This window comes from Lissotriton helveticus, chromosome 6 (assembly GCF_964261635.1).
Source record: "Lissotriton helveticus chromosome 6, aLisHel1.1, whole genome shotgun sequence".
Classification (NCBI taxonomy): Eukaryota; Metazoa; Chordata; class Amphibia; order Caudata; family Salamandridae; genus Lissotriton; species Lissotriton helveticus.
Window position 1 is genome coordinate 118,888,244 of NC_136067.1, and position 27,123 is coordinate 118,915,366.

The window sequence follows — 27,123 nt, forward strand, 5'->3', positions numbered from 1 at the left end:
GAGTGGAGGGTGCTGGGGGTTCTGGAAATCCTGCCCACAAAATAAAAAGACTCACCAACAGGACAAGGGGAAGGACGGCTAAGCGCTCCAAGAAACTCAATGTCAAACATACTGGCAATGGGGAGGATCCTGTGGCACCGGGGAGGGTGGGGGCACTCCCTGGGATACCTTCTGAAGGAAATAGCACGACCTTAGACCAGCCCATCTTGGCTATACTTCCAGAGAGTACGACTGTTACTGGCCCTCCATCCTCTACACCGCCCATAGAACAGATGGAGAAGTTGTTAAAGTCAATGATCCTCCCTGTAATTCAAAGGGTTAAGGATATAGCAGATCGTCTAGACAGATTTGAGCAGTCAACTCTGGATAATTTTTTCTCACTCAAATCCCTGCTGAAATTACAGGCCAAGAACTCTTCTAGAGATAGCGACCAGGCTAGAATTTACCTTGATGCCCCAGCGCCTGAGGTGGAACCACTCCAGCCGACCCCTATAACGGCTCGTACTTCTGCACCTCTGCAGCAAGTTACGACTCTGGTGGGTCCGTCTTCCTCTATCGATGGTACGCTGCCATTCAGTAACAGTGTGTCGGTGGCATCCGGCCAACGGCCAGCCAGACCCGCTTTCCCTGAAACAAACTTAAAGGGACCAATACCATGCGGGCGAATGTACAGGACACGAGAAAGGCCCTTATAGGCCGCTCAGACCAACCCAGTACAAACAGTCGTAAATTTGTCCCTGCCGTACAGCAGTTTTCTGCACCTCCGAGCGAGGTTTTGAGACTCCCCTCTATCAATCTTCCACCGGAGAGTCTTCCCTATGTTGTTGTCCTCACCAATGTCCCGCCATTAAAGGCCGACCAGCATGAACCTTACCAGGCGCTTAAAAACAAATCTATGCACTGGTTAAGAGTAAATAGACCTCTCCCCAGCGAGTTGGATGGCCTGATAATCAACGTTAGGAGGGTAGGGTGGGTGGGGAACGGCCATAAGCAAATTCAGGGGGACTCTGTGGTGGTGAATTTTAAGGATGCCAGGGTTGCTCCATTCATCTGTAACCAACACCCAGCCCAAGGTGGAGAGGGCATTGGAGTAGTGGACCTGAATTACTTTTATGCCGGGCTCCCACGTATTTCGTATTCTAGCCACCAAGGGTGGGGTGGAAGACAGGATTCCTTTTTCCCGGAGAGCTACCACTACCCCTTTTCTTATCCATCGTGTTCATGGCCAGGAAATCACATGAGGGTGCCTGGCTACTGAATTGATATCTGTCCCCGGGACACTCTCTCCTGTTTGAGCCCAATAGTGGGCTCTGTGGCCCGTGCTTTAGGTCCATATAGTACCAATCCCCTTTCTTCGTCCACCTGTGATAGTCCCTCCTTTTCTATTACTTCTCCCTCACGTCCTAGATCGTTAAGAGTTTTAGCACCTAGTATTGCTGTAACCAAATCCAAGAAATCTGCAAGGGCGGACTCTCCACCAATCCTTATTGGGAATGCAGGTAGTGCTAGGCCTGAATCCCGCTTGGTCCCAGCTGTGGCGGATCCAATTTTTAGGATTCTCAGCTGGAACGTTGCGGGTATAGATAGGAAACTGGACTTACCAGACTGGAATACCCTTGTAGAGGCTCACTCTATTTGCATATTCCAGGAAACGTGGAGCAGGGAACCCCGCCACAAGGTGGGTTACTCGTCTTTTTTTGTACCTGCAGTCCCCTCCACCACAGGGAAGGGTCGACCTTCAGGCGGCCTCCTCATTTGGGTTGCTGCTTTGCTTGGCTGCAAAGTTGTGCAGCACGTGACCGATTCCCCCGACTTGCTTTACATTTCTCTTAAGGGGACACAGAGAGGGCTTACCCTGGATATTATCAATATTTATGCTAGGGGCCCGAAAGGGGACTTGAAGTCACCCACTGTTTTGGGCCTGGAGAGACTTCTGAATGGGCGTCCGGTTAGCTCACATGCTTTGATTGCAGGGGACTTCAATTGCACGTTTGAGCCCCTTGCATCTGAGGACATCCTGGGCATTGCCGACGAAGACGCCAGGAGTGGTATACCTACTTTAACTATCCCACCTATTAAGAGGTGGTCCCAACGGGCTGTGCAACTTAATTCGCTGTCCCTGGAATTTGGGCTAAGGGCAGCGAACGGGAGGACGCCCTCGAATTCCATGGGAGCCCACACCTTTAACAGAGTGAACCACACGTCGAGGATAGACTATTTTCTCCTCGACGTCAAGTTGTGGAGCTCTGTGCGGGACATGGAGGTTCTATCCACTGTGGATAGTGACCACAATCCCCTCTCCCTGTCTCTGCTCCCTTTATGGCCTGGGGAACTGGGTGGGTGCATGGCACCAAATTTAATATCTTCCCCAGTAACGCTACCCTCTAATTGTGGGAGGCATCTGAAGTGGTGCAGGATCGCCATGGATGAAGGCAAAATGTTAGCTATAGGGGCTTTACTCACAACAGCCCAATCTAAATTGGTTTCCTCGAATCAAACACCCAGCGAAGTGACAGCTCTTTTTTGTAATCTAACTAAAGCCTTAGGCAAGTGGTTCCTACTCCCTAGCAGAGATCCCCCAGCGGGGTCTGCCAAGAGACCAAAAAACCATCCAGGTTGGTTTACCAAAAAATGTAGGGATCTAAAATCTGCCCTGATTATCGCTGTTAAAAACAAATCCTCGCTGGAGATCAGGCTTGCTAGGAAAGCCTATACCCAGACTATTAGTGCAGTAAAGAAAGAATGGGAGGAGAAGTATTGGGTTGACCTTATGGTATCCAGTGCGGAAAGAGACTCCAGAGGGTTCTGGAATCTAATTAGATCCAGGAACAGACCAGACAGCACCCTAATGTTATGTTATGTTATGTTATGTTATGTTATGTTATGTTAATATTTTTTATTTGGCGCACAGCTGCTCCAGCAAAGGAGCGTCCTGGCGCCCGACAAGAAAAAACACAACACTACCAACACAAAAGCTGATAAGTAACAACTACGGGGGAACTAAAATAAGAAAGTTTTAATGGCTTTCCGGAACTGTAAAAGATCCTCCAGCATGCGGATCTCAACTGGGAGAGAGTTCCAAATAGCCGCATCACATGCAACATCCCAGCCCAAACTTGGTTTAACCATTTTTTCTCTTTATATACCACCGACAAGAGGAACACACAGAATACCCCTAATAATAGCTTTCACTTTGCCAAACCACCGGGGGATGTATTGGATGACCCCTTTACTCCAAGTGAAGTAGTGAGTGTAATAAAATCTTTGGTGCTCCTGACGGCCTACCGGGGGATCTGTTGCGTGCTAACCACAATGAGTGGGGGAAGCTGGTTTCTTCTCTACTTAATGCCATCAATAATGGCGCAACAGTCCCCGAATCTCGGAAAGGGGCGGAGGTCGTCCCCATATTCAACAAGCATTTGCAATGCAATAGGTCTCGCATTAGGAAAGTTTGAGCTATTGGTATTGTAAATGGCAAAGTTTTTATTTATGTTTCTTTTTTTTTAAATAGCTAAATTAATAGCTTCGTCATTTACAATGCCAATAGTTATAACTTTCGCAAATGTGATACCTATAGCATTTGTAATGCAATATGTTTTGTATTTACAAACCGCGAGAGGACAAAACAAAAGCTCCGGACCACCGCTTCCTCCCAGGCCTTCAAAAGGGACCTCAAAGTTCTCCTCCTCCAGAGACACCTCCAAAAGTAATTCACGTCCTCTTGCTATTTGTGAGTAAGACTTCCCACTACTGATAATTTCTACTTTCCATGACCATGGAAGTGCCTTTCCAGTGTATGCCTGTGATTGGAGGGTCTGCCTTTTTGCAGTATTTTCCATGTACTGGTGTTCGGTGCCCTTTTGTAACATGCACACACCACTCTGCCCTTGCAACACACGGCTGCTACCTCTCACATGTCTTTGCCTTTGATACTTGCACAAGTGCCACCTTGCCCATGTAACGCTTGTTCCTGAGCCTGAGTGTCTAGCACTTATTGCAGGACTATACCTCTAATTATACTCTGTTTTCTCTTATAACTGCACACTTGTCACTTTCATTTCCTCTTGTGCACTTTTGACTACCTCATGTATTTTGGTTGCTCACAATTTTTACTCAAGTATTTTGTTTGCTCACGATTGTCACTATTACCTTTACTACCCATGTATTCTGGTTGCTCACAATTTTTACTCAAGTATTTTGTTTGCTCACGATTGTCACTATTACCTTTACTACCTCATGTATTTTTGGTTGCTCATAGTTTTTACTACCTCATGTATTTTGTTTGCTCACAATTGTCACTATTACCTTATGTAAGTAACGTATGTTTTTGCAACCTGTTCTTTTGTAATGTTTCTCATTATGTTTCATTTCTGTTCCTAATGTGAAGCGCTCTGACGCCTTCGGGTAAAGTCCGCGCTATATAAAAATGCATAAATACATAAATAAATAAATACCGCCTTCGGGTAAAGTCCGCGCTATATAAAAATGCATAAATACATAAATAAATAAATACCGCCTTCGGGTAAAGTCCGCGCTATATAAAAATGCATAAATAAATAAATAAATAAATACCGCAAATCAAACATCCTCGTCACTCTGCCGGCCTGCGACCAGGAAGTCAGGCAGGCCGGCGCGACAACCGGAAACAGGAAGTAGGAGGGCGGGAGCCTACCCCGCCTCCCACGGAAGAGCCGCGATTGTTTGGAGCACCGGAGCAGGCAGAAGCCTACCCTGCGCCCCGGTGCCGAAGGAGGGAAGAAGATTCCTGCTGCCGGGCCCTGCAGCTGAGGAGAGCCGCCGCACTAAGGAAGCCGGTGAGTGGGTTGCTGAGCTGCGGGGGGTGGGGAGGGAAGCATGTGTTTGCGCGCGTGCGGGGGGGGGCGGGCTGTGTATGTGTGTGTGCGTGCGTGCGTGTGTGTGTGTGTGTGTCTTGGAGTGCGCGTGTGTCTGTTTAAGGGAGGGTGCGTGTGTGTATGTGCGCATGCGTGAGTGTAGAGTGTTTGCGCAAGGGAATGAGGCAGGAGAGGGGCACGGCGCCGTGCGCGCTCACGAGGTCAAAACCGAGCAGATCTGCGCTCGTGCACCCTCTCCTGTCCACATTCCCAAAAACGGGTAGCAATAGTTGTCGAAGCACACTGCAATCAATGCTTACGCATTGAATGCAGGTCGTGCTTCGACCTAAAAAGGGGTTCCGGGACGACCCTGTGAACTAAAGGCCTATAAGCCTGATTGATTCAACACAAAAGGTGGCTGGGAAAGTGATTCTGGGGAGGTTGCTCCAGTGGGTAGACAATAATAACATTCTATCGGACTACCAAGCGGGCTTTCGCCCGGGCACAGGAACCATAGAGCAGGCCTTTCGATTGGCCCTGCTCTATTGGAAGGTGGTGGTGCTGGGCAAGGGCAGTCTTTATCTGGCCTTCATTGACCTGAAGACTGCCTTTGACCTAGTACCGAGGGAGGGGCTGTGGAGGGTTTTGTCAGAGATGGGTCTGCCCCCGTACATTCTTTCCCTTTTGGTGAGGCTCCATGCTGACAACTTTGTGCAGGTGAGGTGGGGTGTGCACGGCGAGAAAACTGACAGGATCCCAGTGGAAAGGGGCGTCCGCCAGGGATGTGTGCTTGCTCCCACTCTGTTCTCTCTCTATGTGAACGGAGTGGTTGAGCACCTGCTTAGTAAACCTGCAGATGCACCGTCCCTGGCAGGAAAGCGCATCCCGACTTTACTTTTTGCCGACGACACCCTCCTCATCTCTAAGACTCCCATGGGCTTGCAGAACCTTTTAAATAGCTTTCAGGAGTTCTGCACTAATAGGGGCTTGATTATCAACTCCACCAAAACTAAATTCTTGGTTTTGAACCCAAACAACTGGGCCGTCCCCCGCTGTTAAATTCTGTGCCCTTGGAGAGGGTGTCCGAATTTGATTATTTAGGCATTCGTCTCACGGACTCAATGCATTGGCACTCACACATCCAGAAGATGCTACTTGGGCACAAAAGGGTGGGTGGAGCACTCCTTAAAGAGCAACGCTCCTCTGTTATTAAGCCCATCGCCCCAGTTATGGAGATTTATAAAGCAAGAGGGGTTAATGCTGCTTTGTATGGGGCGGAACTGTGGGGAACCTGTAATCTGGAAGTACTAACTAGATCTGAGAACAAATTTCTGAAGGACTTGATGGCCCTTCCCCAGAGCACACCTACAGTTCCTGTACTCCTAGATTTGGGTTGCAGATCGATTAAGGACCAAGCCCAACTACGCCCTTTGCTACTTTGGGCGCGCCTGTGGCGTGTGCCTGAGTTGGTTTCATATGCGAATGGCTTACAAGAGGTTATGCTCTAATGGGGGTGGTCTAAGATAAAGTGGCTGAGGGATGTGAAACAGCTCTCAGGGGATTTAGGTCTTGGTGATGCATGGGTATCCAGGAGCGCTCCTCCTAAAGCTGCCCTCAAGAAGCTCTATTGGAAGTGGATATCTTACAAAACCTCAACTGATCCTAATCATTGCAAAACCACCAGTGACTTTTTGATGATCAAGAATGTGGTGGCTTACGAACTCTACCTTGATATCATATCCAATCCCTCAGCCCGAGCCCTGTATTTCAGATTCAGAACTGGGTCGCTACCTGTAAATGAATTGACCGCCCGCTGGAAAACTCACCTTCAGCGTTCTCCTTTCTGTGTGACGTGTCAAACACGAGTTGAGTCGGTTGCCCACATTTGCTTTGAATGCCCGACCTATTTAGCGCCGAGGCGACACTGGCTCAAACCTGTATGCAGACATTTAGGTATCCGGCATTACAAAGAGGCATTGCGCATTTTAATGTCCGACACACGTCCACTTCTGGCTTGTGGTGTGTCAAAGTTTTTTAAATGGTCCTGGACTATTCGAACGAAAAGACTTTCACAATTAATTTAATACTTGTCTTAACCGCTGTTGCAATGTTTTACTCTTGTATATAGTATGTGTTTGTCTAATTATTGTTTTTTATCATTGTACCATGCTTTTATGATATTTTTTTATATCGAAATAAAGCTTCAATCAATCAATCAATCAATCAACCAATTTAAGGATTCAGTATTTACCACCAACTACAAGTTGGTGGTAAATATTGAAAACCTTTGAAAAAGCAAATTTGTGCTTTTCCAAAAGTGCCATGTGGCAGACATACATGCCCTTAGGGCATGTATGTGTGCTACATGTGCACTTATGCACTATTCAGGGGTGCAACAGGGTGTCAATGTGACACCCTGCCACCCTTGTAAGTCTTCCCCCTATTACCGATTCGGTATTTACCGAATCGGTAATTCTCATTCATTCCTATGGGCCTCCAGGCCCATAGGAATGAACGGGAATTACCGAATCAGTAATTACCGAATTTTACCGATTCGGTAAAATTTACCGAATTTTTTCCTACATAGCATTTACCGATTCTAAAATACCGAATCAGTAAAATTCGGTATTATAGAATCGGTAAATGTAGATTACCTACATATGGCCCCAAATGTTTCCTGAGAGACTGCCCATGCACTGGGCCACAAGGACCTCTTCAGGCTGCCTAGCACTGAGGGCATGTAATACCATCTGCCTGAAGTTTCACTGTTCAGACTGTCTTTTGGAAGTGGCAGATTTGGATGCATTAAACATAGTTGACTTGACTATCTATGCAACTTACAAAAGATGGTAAGAATGTGTGCAGACTTGGATATGGTGGACGTGTGGTGTGCTTTGTCTATCAGGTGTAATCCTGAGAAGGTACGCCTAGATGTCTACATAGATTATTCTTCAAACCTCAGCTCTTTAACATTCCTTTCTCTGGGCAACAGCTGTTTGTGTAGAAATTGGACAGTTTAGAAAAGGTTGAAACAGAGCAGGATTACCACTTCACCGTTGATATGGCCACTCGCACATGCCGGTCTCTCCAGCATTAAAGTTCTGCGACTAAAACAGTTCATATGGTCGTATCAGCAAACAACAGCCATCACCTCGTCTGGGTATCCAGGAGCGCTCCTCCTAAAGCTGCCCTCAAGAAGCTCTATTGGAAGTGGATATCTTACAAAACCTCAACTGATCCTAATCATTGCAAAACCACCAGTGACTTTTTGATGATCAAGAATGTGGTGGCTTACGAACTCTACCTTGATATCATATCCAATCCCTCAGCCCGAGCCCTGTATTTCAGATTCAGAACTGGGTCGCTACCTGTAAATGAATTGACCGCCCGCTGGAAAACTCACCTTCAGCGTTCTCCTTTCTGTGTGACGTGTCAAACACGAGTTGAGTCGGTTGCCCACATTTGCTTTGAATGCCCGACCTATTTAGCGCCGAGGCGACACTGGCTCAAACCTGTATGCAGACATTTAGGTATCCGGCATTACAAAGAGGCATTGCGCATTTTAATGTCCGACACACGTCCACTTCTGGCTTGTGGTGTGTCAAAGTTTTTAAAATGGTCCTGGACTATTCGAACGAAAAGACTTTCACAATTAATTTAATACTTGTCTTAACCGCTGTTGCAATGTTTTACTCTTGTATATAGTATGTGTTTGTCTAATTATTGTTTTTTATCATTGTACCATGCTTTTATGATATTTTTTTATATCGAAATAAAGCTTCAATCAATCAATCAATCAATCAACCAATTTAAGGATTCAGTATTTACCACCAACTACAAGTTGGTGGTAAATATTGAAAACCTTTGAAAAAGCAAATTTGTGCTTTTCCAAAAGTGCCATGTGGCAGACATACATGCCCTTAGGGCATGTATGTGTGCTACATGTGCACTTATGCACTATTCAGGGGTGCAACAGGGTGTCAATGTGACACCCTGCCACCCTTGTAAGTCTTCCCCCTATTACCGATTCGGTAATTCTCATTCATTCCTATGGGCCTCCAGGCCCATAGGAATGAACGGGAATTACCGAATCAGTAATTACCGAATTTTACCGATTCGGTAAAATTTACCGAATTTTTTCCTACATAGCATTTACCGATTCTAAAATACCGAATCAGTAAAATTCGGTATTATAGAATCGGTAAATGTAGATTACCTACATATGGCCCCAAATGTTTCCTGAGAGACTGCCCATGCACTGGGCCACAAGGACCTCTTCAGGCTGCCTAGCACTGAGGGCATGTAATACCATCTGCCTGAAGTTTCACTGTTCAGACTGTCTTTTGGAAGTGGCAGATTTGGATGCATTAAACATAGTTGACTTGACTATCTATGCAACTTACAAAAGATGGTAAGAATGTGTGCAGACTTGGATATGGTGGACGTGTGGTGTGCTTTGTCTATCAGGTGTAATCCTGAGAAGGTACGCCTAGATGTCTACATAGATTATTCTTCAAACCTCAGCTCTTTAACATTCCTTTCTCTGGGCAACAGCTGTTTGTGTAGAAATTGGACAGTTTAGAAAAGGTTGAAACAGAGCAGGATTACCACTTCACCGTTGATATGGCCACTCGCACATGCCGGTCTCTCCAGCATTAAAGTTCTGCGACTAAAACAGTTCATATGGTCGTATCAGCAAACAACAGCCATCACCTCGTCTGTTCACTAACCACTACAAAGATGCAAACAAACATTCGGAGGCTGCCACCAGCAGCAAGTTTCATCTTCCTCCATGCTCTCTACTGTAGGACATTGAAGATTTGATCTAAATTTGCAATAATATAACTGTAGTGGGGTAGGTGGTGAATTATGCGGTGAGTTAGTGTGAGATTACCTCAGACTAGTCAGTGTTTCAGATAGTTCATTTAGGGCACTCCCTGCTGTTTTTCAGAAGACCTGATGGTCTTTCAAGATGGTCACCTTACATCATCTCTACAACGAAGAGGTACCAGGAGCTTATCAGGTCCAGCAGTAATGGTAGAGGTAAGAAGGGTGTGTAGTTCCTTAAGGAAAGATAACAAGAGAAGGGGATTTAAAGTTCCAGTAGAGGGGGTGTGCTCCAATAGGACAAAAGCCCTCACTCACCTGGATGGGTGTCATGCTTCATCATTGGGCTAACCTCTCATCGGGCCGGCGCTGCAATGCCCGACTCGCACCCACTAGGGGCCAGAGATCTTTCCTTTAGACGTTTGATGAAGTGATGGTGTGTGGGCTTGATTAGTGTGTGTAGAGTGGTGAAACAAGTGGGTTAAAATAGGTTAAGAGATGCTCAGGGTCACACTATTTAATGATAGAGCTTGCTCACCCAATTAAAAAGATGTGGTTCTAATTAAGGATATAATGGTCCCCCTAAGCTTCGTAAAGGAATTGTTCTATAAAAAGGGATCAACATGTTTCTCACCTGTGTATGTCAGCCAGTGATCATGCGACGATTCTTCAGGACCTCCATAAAGAACTTACTCTACGTTTGACTAAATCCAAATCATGGTTTAGTGACTAGTCGCACAACAGGTAAGAAAGTCATGGTGTACCTTAACCTGGAGAAAACCTAGAACATAAAAAGACAAACAAATCGCAAACATCTTGTGGTGCAATAAGCTACATCCTGGAAAAACGAAGGCTGAGGCTTACTTCGATGATACAATCAAACGTATTCAATTAGGGTATCACAAACACACCACGAGGAGATGACACAGGAACCCTATGATTTTGCACCCTGTGCGGTGGAAAAACACAGCTTGTTAAATATTGAAGGTGTCTTCCCATGGTCTTGGAAGAGTAACATTGATGCTGATGTCTAGTTATTCGGATGCGTAGTAGCGTCCTCCGTGCGACCTACCCCGGCTCTGTCTCCTCAGATGGCAGCGTAACCAGAGGGGACAGGAACTATTTCAGATGTGGCCACATTGTGCGCACATCTAATACGCTACTGATGAAGGTGCACTAGATCATCAACCTCAGTCGCCATCTTGAAGTAGAAAACTTTGTGGTTAAAGCGGTTTCGATACAAATTAATGTAATGTTGTGCAATTGATTCACTGAAATAAAAACGCTCTCAAGCAAGGAGCGTTTTTTTTTTTAAAACAAAAAAATTTATATGAGTGTGATATCTTGGGTAATCGTTCTCCGTTACTGAGCGTTTTTTTAGGTCTCGCGCCTGCGATTGCAGGGGCAAAGCCCCTGCTGTCGCAAAGCGAGTCTATTGCAATCGTTTCAGTCCTTTCAGCTTTCAAGGACTACCCAGAGGAGACAAGAGACTGGCACGCGCACGCCGGAATCGGATTAGGTCGCGCGCGTGAGCACGCGCTCCGATTCCGGCAGGCTCCTCAGTCACCATGGATCACGCACGCACACAGCGACACACACACGAGTGCACACATACAGACACACACCACACCTCCCCAGCCCCGCCGCCGCTCCCGCCCCCACACACACGAGCGCACACACACAGACAATCCCCCCCGCCGCCGCCCCCGCCCACACACACACGCACACATACAGAGACACCCCCCCCCCCAACTAACCCTACTCACCGCATCGCCGGACTCTGCAGCCTCCGCTGGGCTCTCCCTCGGGCATGGGAGCCCCGCATCACCAGCACTGCTTTTCTGCCCAGGCACTCCGTGGGCGCGGGCTTCCGTAGACGGAAGTCCCGCCCCACGGCAGGTTTCGTTAGGGCTCCCTGCGAACGCACATTCAGACGCATGGCAGAGTCGGATTCCGACGCGCGCCTTGGGTCGCGCGCGTGAGCTTGAGCTGACGTCGCGCGGCTTGTTTGGTTCACGTTCCGAGCTACGCGCCTCGGCACAGCCGGTTTGTGAGTACGACGCACCTCTGGTTATTATTGCGTAGCAATCCGGCTTTATACTCAGTTGGTTTGACTACTGCTGTGTTTATGCAATCAGAAATGGATCGTGCCTTGATATTGGCTGCCTGCGTGAGGTCTCAGCTTTTGTTTGAATAAACTGCCGCCTTTAGGTCTAACGACAAAGCGTTTTGATCATTCGTTGACTCGCCCACCTCCCTCCACACCCCACTGTGCGTGATTGCCTGCTTGCAGAGACCTAGGCAAGGCTTCAGAAAACAACTTCATGCAAATATTTGAGACTCGAGTTAAAATGGTCGGTTATTTGTATATTGGGCGTATTTCTCTGCCTCTCCCCCATTAACTTGTGGAGGCATAGAAATACGACTCGTTGCAGGAAGCAGCTAGGGAGGGGAGTTTCAGTGCTTCGAGCTCACTTTTGCAAAACCGATGTGACATGCAGAGCGGGGGATGTGAGACGGCGAGATGCTTTGCATTGGAGCAAAGCCAAGGAAATTAGGTCCATTCTGTGATGGTGGCATAGCACTGCTCGTGTAAGTTATGGAGCCCCCTGGAGTCCCAGCTCCACTACGCCCCCTGAATAGATGGAAAGCTGTTGTCGAGCTTAACGAGGCAGAGAGGGCTTCTCAAGAGTAAAAACTCAATGTCCATTTTCTCCTAGCGTACTGATGAATGTGAAAAAAAGTGTCCTCAGTGCTTGATAGCAATTAATGCGACTGCAAAGCTCTTTTTGTGAAGCATGAAAACAAAAATTACACATTAAGGTACTTTGTTACACTTACTTTCATGACCTCCGAGATTCGAGCCGAATCGCAGAGCAGTCCATCCGATCAGCCGGTGCCCTCGCCCCCTCCCTCGAAGGTATCACCTGCCCTGTGTGCGGCCTCCACCCCCTCCCCGCAGTTGTACCGCCCTCCTCCCGCTGGCCTCCGCTCACCGGCCGCAGAGATGCAGGCTCCGCCGGGCTCCAACGCGCTGTATGCCTCGGTGCGGTTCTGGGACGGGCTGTACGGGGCGGACGGGCCCCCGCGGGACTGGTTCGGCGGCCGGAGCAGCTTCAGCGGTTCCTAGAGGCGCAGCTGCGGACGGAGGACCGGCTGCTGGTGCTCGGTACGTGCCGCCATAGCGCCGCCTCCCGGGGGTCTCTGAGAGGTCCTCGTTACCTAAGCTTCCCTCATCTTAGAGTAATTTAGTTATACACAGGGCTTAAAGTGGGCCGGGTCCTGCCGGTGCTCAGCACAGCAGCTCTAAAAAGCAGGGATTGAGAAGGGTCCCTATCAAGCTCCCCATTTTTGCACTCCCCTTCATGGCTTAAAGTGGGCCGGGTTCTGCCGGTGCTCAGCACCACAGCTCTTAAAAGCAGGGGCTGAGAGAGGTCCCTATCGGGCCCTCCATTTTGCCATCCCCTTCATGGCTTAAAGTGGGCCAGGTCCTGCCTGTAGTCAGCACAGCAGCTATAAAAAGCAGGGGCTGAGAGAGACGTGTCCCTATCGGGCCCTCCATTTTGCCATCCCCTTCATGGCTTAAAGTGGGCCAGGTCCTGCCTGTAGTCAGCACAGCAGCTATAAAAAGCAGGGGCTGAGAGAGACGTGTCCCTATCAGGCTCTCCATTTTTGCCCTCACCCTCATGTTGGAAAAAACATCTTATTTTCTGCAGCAGTGCCACCCTTCACTGCCTTTGAGGTAACATCAGAGACTCCTTTTAGTTATTTTACTGTCTCATTTCAGAACAGAAGCATTTTCAATAGTCTGTACAACGAAGCCATAGTTGCATGCATCTTATTTTCTGCAGCAGTGCCACCCTTCACTGCCTTTGAGGTAACTTCAGAGACTCCTTTTAGTTATTTTACTGTCTCATTTCAGAACAGAAGCATTTTCAATAGTCTGTACAACGAAGCCATAGTTGTTGCTTCTTTATCTTACGCAACTAACAACCATTGGCAAACACAACAGTGCCGGTTTGTTGTAGGTGTAATGTTACTTGTTGCTTTATATATCTGAATGTAAGGACAGAAGCCCTTAATTACATCGCCACGCCCCTTTGAGAGACTCCGCCCCCCCCGTCTTTTCAGGTCCTGGTTATACAGATCCAATATGTTTAATCATCACTTTGTTTTTCATGTTATTGTGAGTGAGCTGGTTAAAATGTTAAACCCTCTTGATTATTTTTCCACATGTACTGAGATCCTAAAATTCCTAGATTCAACCATGAGCAGTTAAGATTTTATTCCCCATCCTTTTATTATCCTAATGTTGGAAAAATGGTTAATTTGGATACAAATCAATTCAAATCATTAAAGATAACCCCCAACCATGGTGTTAAGTTTTACATTCTGAGTTTGTGCTTTTTCAGAGCAAGCACTATTAAACAACACTGCTTATCAGTGTAGATAACACGTGACTCCTACACCTTGTAGTCCTCGGCCTTATGTAGCATTTCCTATCCACTGATTTAAACACGTGTGATTGATTAACTCTGTGTAATACAACACATATTGCATTACAAATGCTATAGGTGTCACATTTGCAAAAGTTATAACTATTGTCATTGTCATACACAATGCCAATAACTCAAACTTTATTGCTGCGAGACCTATTGCATTGTAAATGCTTGTAATAAAACATGCTCTAGTGAAAGAACCAGAAATAAGAGACAGTGCAGGCATTGCAATCTTCTCGATGTGCCGCCCACAAGAATCAGTGTACAGTGAGGCGGGTACTGGGCACTGGGTCAGACCAAACATTCTTGAGGGCATCCAACATGGGCGTGCAGGAAGGAGCCATCGTGCACGACGGCATCTGATTGCACTTAGGACACGCTCTAACAGACTTAAGAATTGTTATAGTGGTCCTACCAATATATTTCCTATTCCATTCCATGGATGTGTATGCCGTTTTTTTATCTAAAGTACACCTTAAGAGAGGAATGTGTATCAGTTCTCTTGCAAGATAATTTGTCTCTAAATGTACCCCTAGATTGCTTCCACTGTAAGTCCACATTTAGAGACTAATTATATTTCAAGAGAACTGATACACATTCCTCCCTTGAGGTGCCCTTTACATCCAAAACTTAGAGGAACACAATTCTAACTTGGCTTAGAGTTCAGGTTGTACCAGGAATTGTCAGCCTTTATATTTTGAGAATATTGTAAAGGATGTTTTATCCATGAAAATGACAATGATGTGTATAGGGGAATCTCTGTGGAGAAAAAAGTCAAACAAAATAAAAGTTCCATTTTCAAAATTATTCTGGCCCTTGTATCCTACCTCCTCAAGAGAAAGTGGGCTGCTAGACCCATCCCCACTGGATTGTAGTCCCTCACAGTCCCTTTGAAAGTGACTCACTGCCTCACTTCTGAGAACTGGCATGCCTGACTTCTGAGACTTGGCATTTCCAAATTGTATTAGTTAATTATGTCTGTTAACATAATCTGAAATTAGTTTTATCACTGTCTAACTTCCAATTTTATTCCTAGAAACCAGCTACCCCACCAATCACATGTTGACTGTACTTTTGGCTCTGACCCCATATGTTTTCTTTTTGCTAGGTTTGTGCTAGACAAATACCCGTACATATGTACATCCATATCTACAGATGCTTGCACACACACGCAAGTGGCCTGACGGCTGCTGTTTACAACTACTCTTCGTACAAATGCACAAAATTGTATGTACTAATGGTAAAAGTGTATATGTCTTACATCTTAGAGGTAACAATGATGATAATATTTCAGATTAAAATCAAATTGGAAAAAGAGGACCCTGAGTTTTCACTGCAGCACAATGAGCTACGCATTGTCGTCAAGACCGAAGAGGAGATAGAGCTCATCACACAGAAGGAAGGTCTGTCCTATTTAAAAACCAATTTAAAAGTTGATTATCTCTTGTCATGATTGTTCTTGTAAGTTAACTCCCCTCTATTGTGTAGTTAGAATGTTAACATGTCTCAAATTCTGCTCTTTTTAATCTACTTTATTGATTAAATGTAAGAAATTGTAACCGTGCTTTGAAGCAATATGTGCGTTGTATCACAAACAGTGATTGGTACACCAAGCTTCTAGGGTAAGTCATATCATGTTGGTGACCAATGTTAAACAATTGGTACTTACAAGTAATCTTTAAATATTTAAATATTCAGCAAGATCTAGAATAAGTGCTACTGCATTTAGTAATAATTAATCTTTGATAGTGACTGATTAGCGTCTCTCTCTGAGAAGGATTCTTCATGCGTTTCCTAATGTTTTTCTTGATAGACTAGGCTTGGAGAATGATGTACCAATAAGTCTGTTTTTATTAAATTACAAAGGTGCCCAAACAACGACATAATTTACAGGTTGTTCCTTCCAGATAACCATTGTGTAACAGTGGCTTGACTGTACCTAAAGAACACGATGGAGGATACGTTTAATTACCCTATGAGGTTATTGAGACCAAGTGAGGAATGTTTAAATGGCAACCAGTGTGCTTATAATTTCCACCTAGGTTCATCCTTTTCCCTATGAGGACACTGTTCATTAATAGTGACCCTCAAGGCTTGCTTTTCTGCCTGGTGTAATCGTCCTTCCTGCCTGGTGTAATCGTGTTACAATGCAGCATTTGTAGCCCAGTATTCACTTTTGTAGGGTATGGCGACGGCACCCGCTCCCTTCATAAAATAAGTTGGAAAGTTGGCTGTCATGGCCTATCGTTTTCAGCAATGTCTAACGAAAGTGCCGGGTAAGCAGCAGTTGACCCAAGCTGAATTTTGATAACGCACAGGTTATGATCACGGAGGACTGCAAAGACCATTGGTGTCTACCACTGTTGATCCTTCAATAAATTCCAGGCCTTCTGGTTTCTTTTTACCTGCTGCAGGTGCTTCTGGGATCCTCTGCTTGTCTTGCACAGTTTAAGGATTTGCCAAAAACTCTTGCCTAGCTTTAAGCCTTCTGCCCTGGGACGTTGAAGTATCATCTACAGGAAGTTGTGTCTGTCGTATATATGTATTTAGAGATATCAATATAGGACTAGCTATGTTGTGTTAGAGGAAACTCAGAAGGTATATCTGTAGGCAAACCCTTAGGTTTGGTCATGAAGCCCTCACACACCAACCTAGTTGGTGTCATGCTTCATCATCGGGCCCACCACAGTGACACCGAATGTGTCCCGGGTGTGCTGCGACTCCAGATTACTGAGGAGCTGGTATTCTTACTGAGTGTGCAGTGTTGGTGAGAATGAAGATGAAAGGTTTTAAAAGCTATACAGGTGGTCCCAGTTCCCGAGGGTAAGAGGTAAATTTAATACCTGGGCCCCTGTTAGCAAGATAAAAAGGCTGTGGACGATGTGGAGTATATTAGGGGCTCCTACGTCCTTGTGGTCTACATGTTTCAGCCAGGCCTTTTGATTAAAACTGGCTTTCCTCAGGACCAAATGAGTATGTGTGGGTGAAAATAAACTATATTAAGTGAAAGTGTGTGGTAAAAAAGTGTTGCACTCGCTAAGGTGCCGTACGTGTAAGAGGGGGATTCCCTCTGCTTTACTGTACATAAAACACAAAGACAGTACAGACATACAAAAAGAGTCATTGAGAATGGTATTAACCAAAACACAACAAATAGCCGGCTTCTGGTGTGCGTGAGCGACCTAGAGCGGCAAGTAACAATGCCATGAGTGTGCCATGGCTAAGGTGAACTATGGCGGTTAAATATTAAACGCAGTGGCAGTGGTGGGCTACACAGCGAAACAGGCATAGCGTGAGGTACAGGTAAGTATGGTACATAATTCCTCACACTTGCTACTTGCTGTTAAAGCCTCATGGGTCACTTGGCAGGGAGGGAAAGAAGATCCTAAATGTTTGTAGAGGATTACAGTTAGGATAGTACCTGTGGAGAGAAATTGTTGCTTACCCAGAGCGTTGTGCAGAGATCAAGCTTACTCACGGTATTTCCGATCAGCGGTTCCTGCGACCTATCGTCCTGCTCCAGTGTCCCGAATGAGCTTTGCCAGAGTCAGGTATGGGCTTAAATAGCCGGTTTGATTGTTATCACCTGGAGAGGGGAGAGGGCGCGGTCGCGTTTCCTTTTTAGAGCGCGGGCGCTGGGAGCTAGCGGTCTGCGCGTTGCGCATGCGCGATGTGAGGTTTCCAGCGCATGCGTGGTAGAGGTGTGTGCGAGCGCTATCCATTCGCGCATGCGCCATGGTACCAGGACTAGGTTAGCATTGGTAGTGGCATGTGCGCGCGAGTGCGTGCGCAACTGGGGCAAAAAAAGGAAAAGAAGCCCGTGTGGGTCTTTTAAGGTTTAAAAAGCAACAACAGCGATTGCAAGGTATATAGGCAAAGAAGGCAATTACAGAGTAGGGACAGATCACGAGTCTGAGCGCAGACAGGGATACTGACCAATACTTTACATAGGAGTGTTTATCTCGCCAGAGCATTCCACGGGATGGAATCATTGAGCCCCTCTATATGGGTAGAAAGGCGATAAATCCAGCGTTGCTCTTTGGTGAGCAGAGTCTTCTCATCACAAGCTGAAAGTGCGAATTGTTCGATGACCGTCCAGGTGAAATCATTCGGGGTGTGATTTTGCACGATGAAGTGCTGGGTCAGTTTGCTGATGTTTTTACCACAGCGCATGGTGCTCCTGTGTTCAGTCATCCTGGTTCTAACCTTCCTGGTCGTCATGCCTATGTATCTCAAGCCACAGCGACAGGTGATTAGGTATACTAGGTTAGATGAATTACAGTTCGTGAATTGTCGTTGTGTCCAGGTTTTACCATCTTCCAACGACAATGTTTTGGAAGGGGTAGTCAGGTGGCAGACGCTACAGTTGTAACATGGTTGGTGGCCTGTTAGTTCTGGTAGGCCCCAAGTGTTTAAAATTGTATGGCCGGTTTGCTGTGTTTTTCTGGGTCTCGTGGTTACCAGCTGATCCTTCAGATTTTGTGCTCTTTTGTAAGCAAAGCGGGGGAGGTCCCAGTTCCTCGCGCCTGAATTGATGATCTTCCAATTTTTGCGAATTATGCTGGAGACCTGATTGGAGGCGGTGTTATAGGTGGTGACACACGTCATGATGGGTGTTTCTGGTGGTCTGACCACGGTCTCAAGAAGGGCCTCCCTGTTTTGGTTGCGTGCTCGTTTACAGGATTTTGTGATGATTCTGGATGGGTAGCCACGGTCTCCCAACTTGTGGACCAAGGCTTTGGACTGGTGTTTGAAGTCATGGAGGTTGCTGCAGATCATCAATTCAGGCGCGAGGAACTGGGACCTCCCCCGCTTTGCTTACAAAAGAGCACAAAATCTGAAGGATCAGCTGGTAACCACGAGACCCAGAAAAACACAGCAAACCGGCCATACAATTTTAAACACTTGGGGCCTACCAGAACTAACAGGCCACCAACCATGTTACAACTGTAGCGTCTGCCACCTGACTACCCCTTCCAAAACATTGTCGTTGGAAGATGGTAAAACCTGGACACAACGACAATTCACGAACTGTAATTCATCTAACCTAGTATACCTAATCACCTGTCGCTGTGGCTTGAGATACATAGGCATGACGACCAGGAAGGTTAGAACCAGGATGACTGAACACAGGAGCACCATGCGCTGTGGTAAAAACATCAGCAAACTGACCCAGCACTTCATCGTGCAAAATCACACCCCGAATGATTTCACCTGGACGGTCATCGAACAATTCGCACTTTCAGCTTGTGATGAGAAGACTCTGCTCACCAAAGAGCAACGCTGGATTTATCGCCTTTCTACCCATATAGAGGGGCTCAATGATTCCATCCCGTGGAATGCTCTGGCGAGATAAACACTCCTATGTAAAGTATTGGTCAGTATCCCTGTCTGCGCTCAGACTCGTGATCTGTCCCTACTCTGTAATTGCCTTCTTTGCCTATATACCTTGCAATCGCTGTTGTTGCTTTTTAAACCTTAAAAGACCCACACGGGCTTCTTTTCCTTTTTTTGCCCCAGTTGCGCACGCACTCGCGCGCACATGCCACTACCAATGCTAACCTAGTCCTGGTACCATGGCGCATGCGCGAATGGATAGCGCTCGCACACACCTCTACCACGCATGCGCTGGAAACCTCACATCGCGCATGCGCAACGCGCAGACCGCTAGCTCCCAGCGCCCGCGCTCTAAAAAGGAAACGCGACCGCGCCCTCTCCCCTCTCCAGGTGATAACAATCAAACCGGCTATTTAAGCCCATACCTGACTCTGGCAAAGCTCATTCGGGACACTGGAGCAGGACGATAGGTCGCAGGAACCGCTGATCGGAAATACCGTGAGTAAGCTTGATCTCTGCACAACGCTCTGGGTAAGCAACAATTTCTCTCCACAGGTACTATCCTAACTGTAATCCTCTACAAACATTTAGGATCTTCTTTCCCTCCCTGCCAAGTGACCCATGAGGCTTTAACAGCAAGTAGCAAGTGTGAGGAATTATGTACCATACTTACCTGTACCTCACGCTATGCCTGTTTCGCTGTGTAGCCCACCACTGCCACTGCGTTTAATATTTAACCGCCATAGTTCACCTTAGCCATGGCACACTCATGGCATTGTTACTTGCCGCTCTAGGTCGCTCACGCACACCAGAAGCCGGCTATTTGTTGTGTTTTGGTTAATACCATTCTCAATGACTCTTTTTGTATGTCTGTACTGTCTTTGTGTTTTATGTACAGTAAAGCAGAGGGAATCCCCCTCTTACACGTACGGCACCTTAGCGAGTGCAACACTTTTTTACCACACACTTTCACTTAATATAGTTTATTTTCACCCACACATACTCATTTGGTCCTGAGGAAAGCCAGTTTTAATCAAAAGGCCTGGCTGAAACATGTAGACCACAAGGACGTAGGAGCCCCTAATATACTCCACATCGTCCACAGCCTTTTTATCTTGCTAACAGGGGCCCAGGTATTAAATTTACCTCTTACCCTCGGGAACTGGGACCACCTGTATAGCTTTTAAAACCTTTCATCTTCATTCTCACCAACACTGCACACTCAGTAAGAATACCAGCTCCTCAGTAATCTGGAGTCGCAGCACACCCGGGACACATTCGGTGTCACTGTGGTGGGCCCGATGATGAAGCATGACACCAACTAGGTTGGTGTGTGAGGGCTTCATGACCAAACCTAAGGGTTTGCCTACAGATATACCTTCTGAGTTTCCTCTAACACAACATAGCTAGTCCTATATTGATATCTCTACATATAACCAGGGGACCCGGACTGGCTTACCTAGTCCTCTCTCTCCCTTTTGATTTGCTGTATATATGTATTTATCTAGGAATCCCCAGATTCGGTGTGTAGAGCTGGGTCTCATGTTGGGATCATTTACATTTGAAAGATGCATCCCGCTAACTAGTGGTACTGTTGTAAACACCCTCCTAAATCTTGTCAAGTGCCACAATATATCGGATACTATCCTTTATTAAACTATTTACCTTTTCTATCAAATGGCCTGTAGTTTATAAAGTACCACACTGGGAAGTTTCTCACTCACCTCTAACAAAAAAGGACAGGATTAATTTTGGTTGAAATGAGTTGCCATCTTTTACCTGTTGCAAGAGCCAATAGTAATTCAGAAAATTGATTACACGTGCTCTGATCATTTCACAGACCACGCATCACTTTACCTATTTAGTGTAGTATTCCACCAAAACCACTAAATCAGTCATAGTACCCAGTGACGTTCACATCAGATGCACAAAATAAATGGCCGATTTGTATTGTTTGTCGTCCTGGTGTCTAAGCACAAAGCTTGTATCGCCTAAACAATTTTACATATGTTTAAATGCTGCCGTACTTCAATAGCTCTTGGAGAAATCTTTTCTTTGATGTTTTGATCCCTAAATGACCAACAAAAAATAATTCCGCCATACAGTATCTTGGACCAGATGGAGGCTCAAACATTGAAGAGCAGAACAACAATTCACTCTGAAGGTCAACTGTTAAGCAGCCATTAAAACAAGCATTTGCAGTGCAACTGGTTTCACCTTTTGGTACTTATAAGTATTTTGCCATGCAACATGGCGGCTGCCAGCCTTTCTTTTCTTTTTATTTTTAGCTTTAACTTTACATGTTTAAAGCTAAAGCATGACATGCCGCGAATGCTACAAAAGTAAATAAATAGAAAAGAAAGTTGTGCTACCTAATACCAAAACTTTAGTTCATGACCTCCAACAGATCCACCACAACGTTGCTGCTAGCTACCTCCTATTGATCGAAGAGTGTGAGCCCAAGAAGTGAAACTTGCTGTCTTTCTGGATCAAAAACGAACTCACACTGTTTTAGGAGGTGCTTGTCACATGAAGTCAATGTCAAAGGTCCATTTAGTTATTTTGGGTTGTCAGCTTATATATCGATCATACCTAAGACCATCGGGTTGATGATCAGATCTTTTTCTGGACCCGTTGGAATATAAGAATTATCGCCCCATAGCAGGCCTCCCAATGGCAGCCAAAGTGCTTGAAAAAACAATAAATAATACTCTTACAAAATACCTAGAAGTCAATGATCTGTTGGACCTGTCCCAACATGGTTTTAGGACATACCATTCTACAGAAACTGCACTTACCGTAGCAGCGGAAGAGATTCGGAAGACTGTCGACAAAGGGGGCAAGGCGATCCTTGTCCTGCTAGATCTGTCGGCAGCTTTCGACACGGTAAATCGTTCGGTACTGATCCAACAGTTACAAAACATTGGTATTAACGGCCTAGCTCTGTCCCTTCTGACATCATTCTTGGAAGATAGAGAACAGACACTGGTTTGGGAGGGAATGCAATCAGATGGTTTCACTCTCCCCAGTGGCATTCCGCAAGGCTCAGCACTCTCGCCAACACTTTTTAATATATATATCACACCACTGGCAAGACTTGTTAGGAATCATGGATTTGCGATGGTGTCCTACGCGGATGATTCACAGTTAATCATCTCGGTGGCTAAACAACCCGAGTACACAGCAGCCAGATTTCATGGATGCCTTTTGGATATCCTGTCCTGGATGAACCAAGCCTATCTAAAGATTAACACCGATAAGACAGAGATCATGGAATTTGAGCCAGGACAATCTTTGTGGTGGCCGACTAGTGCAGGAGAATGCCCTAAGCCGGTTTCTAAGGTGAGAAATTTGGGGATAATTTTTGATACCCAGCTCAATTTCTCAACGCAGGTAAATAGTCTCACATCGTCCTGTTTCTACCTAGTCATTTGCTGTCTAAATTAGACTATTGCAATGCAATGTTTCTGGGAATTGATAAAGCCCAGAGTAATAAACTACAGTCGCTGCAGAACGCAGCTGCTAGGCTGCTGCTGAATATTCCTAAAGGTAGCTCCACGTCAAAGGGAATCAGAGCTCTTCACTGGCTCCCTGTACAACAAAGAGCAGAATTCAAGGCTTTGTGCATTGTGCATAAAGCACTCTACGGTAGAGGAGCTAAGGACATGCAGAGACTTTTTAGGCCTTACACACCAGTTAGGATGTTAAGATCTAGTAATGCCTGTTTTTTGCAAGTAAATAAAATCCGGAGAGTAAGATGGGGGGGGGGAAAGCATTCTCTCACCAGGCAGCTCATTTATGGAATAAGCTGCCTTCTAATCTCTGATTGCAGTCTAATTATCAAACTTTCAGGAAGGCCGTAAAGACGCTGCTGTTTTCGCAGCTATAGTTCGACATTTGGACAGCATCCCCTCACTTACACTAGCGCCAAGACGCTGTTTGCATTTGTGCGCTTTATAAATATGAATCCTATCCTATCCTATCCTTTGATTTGATGGGGTAAAGAAAGGCAAAGCAGATCATAAGGTGGCTGTGTCCAGATGGATATTCCTTTGCATTACAATTTTCTACGCAATGGCAAAGGAGCAGCCTCCTCAAGGCTCGAGGGCCCATTCCACTAGGACCAAGGCTGCTACCACCGCTTTAGCAGTGCCTGTCCTGGATCTCTGCCCGACTGCAATGTGAGCGTCACTGCACACTTATACAGAGCATTTCTGCCTTGATAGCTAGGACCACCGGGAAGGGTTTTGGCTGTTCCATGGACGTTTTGGTCATTCCACAACCTACCACATTGGGAGGTACTGCTTTGGTACTAAAAGTGAGTAATCTGCAGTTAGAAGTATCCATCAGAAGAACAAGTTACTTACCTTCAGTAACGCTTTTTCTGGTGGAAACTCTCAAACTGCAGTTTCCTCACCACGCTTCCAGCTTCCTGTTCTGTGGAATGGACGCTCTTCCATCTAAAAAGGTCCCAAATTAGAGATCTACACACTAGAATAAATGAACACTCTTTGGTTTCGCATCCGAGTGCATGAATGGCGTCTAGGAAGAAACTGACGTCAGAGTGCGTGGATGACACCACGGCGTCAGTCATCACTTTTGGGGTAGGCCGGAGTCACACATAACTACCTGTCAGCATGCAGGGGCTATGCTAAAAAATCTAATCTAGTCTGGCTCTTGAGGATATTCTAAAAGCGAGGAATCTGTGGTTAGAGTATCCACCAGAAAGAGTGTTACTGAGTAACTTGTTCTTCATTAGTGCTTCTCAGCAGTGGACAATAGGAGTGGAAACATTGATATTATCCCGGATTTTTTAAATGTTGGTTATTAAGGAATCCTGCAGAATATTTAGTCTTGTGTGTGTGACTAAGGTCGCAAGGATAGCTCATGACTTGTGATGGTCCTCAGAGAATCCAGAAATGGCTATCCTCTTTTTCTTTCAAGTCTAGTAATAAATTGTTCTGGGTACAGATGGAGAGGGAGCTGAACAATCCGTGTGTGATTTGTCTTCACATTCATAATGTGTGCCTGTAAAGGCAGCCACCTGCACATCAGCACCTAGATTTGAAAGACCTTCTTGGTGCTGGTTGCTTTCTTGACAGCACTAGAAATAAGAGTTCTGATCTTCACTGGTAACACCATAACGGTCTTTTAATTAAAAAGCAGCAGGGCACCACTCTTCACTTTTTTTTATTGATTGTGAATCTGTTTTAATCTTCACAAAACTCAACAGACTCTGGCATTTCGATTCAAGGAAAGCAGATTTTCAGAATAATTTCCCTTCATTTTTTAAGGAATTGATTTATCTGCTGATGTGGAATCGGGAATGCCAGATTATCCTAAAGATCCGTAGTAATGCCATATTTGATAAAACACCCACTTGTACCGCTATGGGGAGAGCTTCTAGCACCACAAAAGGAGACAGTGTTGTACCTTATCCTTAGTCACTGGGCTTAACCATTTGCTTTGCCTAATCTAAGCAAATTGTGGTATCTTTGTGTACAGGTTTCCTAGCTACGTGCAAAATGTAAACCCATTATGAGACCCCATTGAAGAAGGAAATGGTTTAGGGTTTGTCACTGAGCGCCTGGAAATGTGTTAACATGTATTCTAGAACATTTCTCAGGCTTTATTTACCATCTGGTTGGGTTTGAATCCATATGAAATTTCTAAGGACTTTTTTGCCATTAACTACCATCTGTAGGAATACTGAATGGCAGTGCGTCTCTCTGTAAAATCATGTTGTGAAAATGTGTTTAATAATTTACTCCCCAGATTACACTTTTCATTCTGACTGGAGTTTGATTAGCTGGGTTACCTGCATTTGTTCATATTCTTCGTTAACTCATGAAGTGATGTGGAAGTCTTCCTTCGCCTTTCTGATGCTGAGAAAACTCAGTCAAGAGATCTAGGATAAATCCATTGTTCTTTTACTAACTACGCCACACCAGTTTGGACCCAGCCATATGCAAAGCAGTTTTACCCTGTTCCTCATGGGAACAGTCCAGTCCGAACTAACAAGCCAGGTCTTCCTCGGATCGAAATAAAGCATCCTGGGACTGGTTTTGGGGTAACACCCCTCATCAGCCAGGCTAGCTGAATCAAGAGGCACAGCAAGCAAGGGACCCACATCTGGGCTTACCCATCTTACTTAGGGCGAAAAGTGCTGTGGAAACAAATGATGGACGGAATGCTGACTTATCAAACATTCCCCCCCCCCAGTCAAGAGATCTGGGTTAAATCCATTATTCTTTTGCTCACTATGCCACCCCAGTTTGGACCCAGCCATATGCAAATCAGTCTTCCCCCTGTTCCTTATGGGAACAGTCCAGCCTGAACTGCCAAGCCAGGTCATCCCTGGATCGGAAGAAGCATCCTGGGACCGGTTTCGGGCTAACACCCCTCATCAGCCAGGCTAGCTTGAATCCAGTGGCACACCGAGCAAGGGACCCACATCTCGGCAAATCCCACCCCACTCTATTCCTGCAGAGCGGCACAGCACCCAGGACAATGTACAGCATGACTAACCACTACATACGGTCCCAAAGGCGAGACCTATTGGCTAGGCCAATGCTAGTCTTTTTCTCTTATCAAGAGCTGCCCTTTGCTTGGAGAGCCCTGGACAAAACCATATTTGCCCCCCTCCCAATCGCCCTCTTTAATTGTCTATGCATTGAAAGTTTCGAGGAGCAGGTGAAGGGGGCAAAATAGGGTAGCTCCATTAAAGGAAAAAACACACCAAGAGCAGACATGGGCGCAAAAAGCCTTCAGAAAAAGTGCTTAAACGCACTTTTCTTATGGGCGAATTTGTGGGAAAATTGTTGCAGTGAGCCTGTAGATCGACACGCTCAAGGGGTCGGAGGGGGGTCCTTACTGTTTGGAAAACCCAAAGTACGCCGATCTCCAAACAGCACTAGTTAGAGGAGCCACCTATGCTGCACTTGCCCTCGGGCAGCACTAGTGCGACGCAGCAGAAACACCAGTGGCATGACGGTGGAACTGAGAAAGCCACAGACCACAGCGCACACACAAAGACAACACCAAATCCGTGCCACGTAGAGGCACCGAGCAGCCGTCCCAAAGAAAAACCTAGTTAGAACCAGCGACAGAACTAGTGAGAAGTGTGCGTCAGCGACTGCCACATGATGCAGCTGTAGTAAGAGACACTCAGTACTGCAATAGAGACAGTACAATCGTGTGTCCCAGAAACGGGCCCTGTGAAAGCACCGGTGAATGACAATCTTGCTCTAAAGGCTGCACTGAAGAGACCCGACGGACAGAAAGGGACCCTACGTTTAGTGACTCTGTGGCGGTGCAGCTGTCCTGTGAACTCCTGCCTGCTGCCTTCCTACGGTTGTCGGTCTCTCTGTTTTCATGTTTTCTCCCCCGCACTCCTGCGATCGCCAACCAGAAGTATTGTATGCACCTGGTATGAGGATGTGTGCTCTGGAAAATGTGAGCAGAGAGGAAGTCCCGCAGACTGAGGGGGAGAGAGGAGAGATGGGGTCATTACTTCACCCACCTCCCCACACACACAACTCTGCACAGATGTGAGAAGATTCACGTGATTTCTGCACTGTATTAGTCTGATGTTGGATCCAATCGGAACACAACAAGGGTAAAAAGAG

The 27,123-nt window shown here is 46.0% G+C and overlaps 1 protein-coding gene across 1 annotated transcript in view; it reads left to right on the top strand.

Moving 5' to 3' along the window:
* Positions 1–27,123, top strand: part of LOC144762327 (uncharacterized) — a 107,683-nt gene that overhangs the window by 62,212 nt on the left and 18,348 nt on the right. Inside the window, exon 2 of the mRNA XM_078647489.1 lies at positions 15,453–15,561. Within this exon, the coding sequence (XP_078503615.1) occupies positions 15,453–15,561 (109 nt within the window). The remainder of the gene's footprint in view (positions 1–15,452; positions 15,562–27,123) is intronic.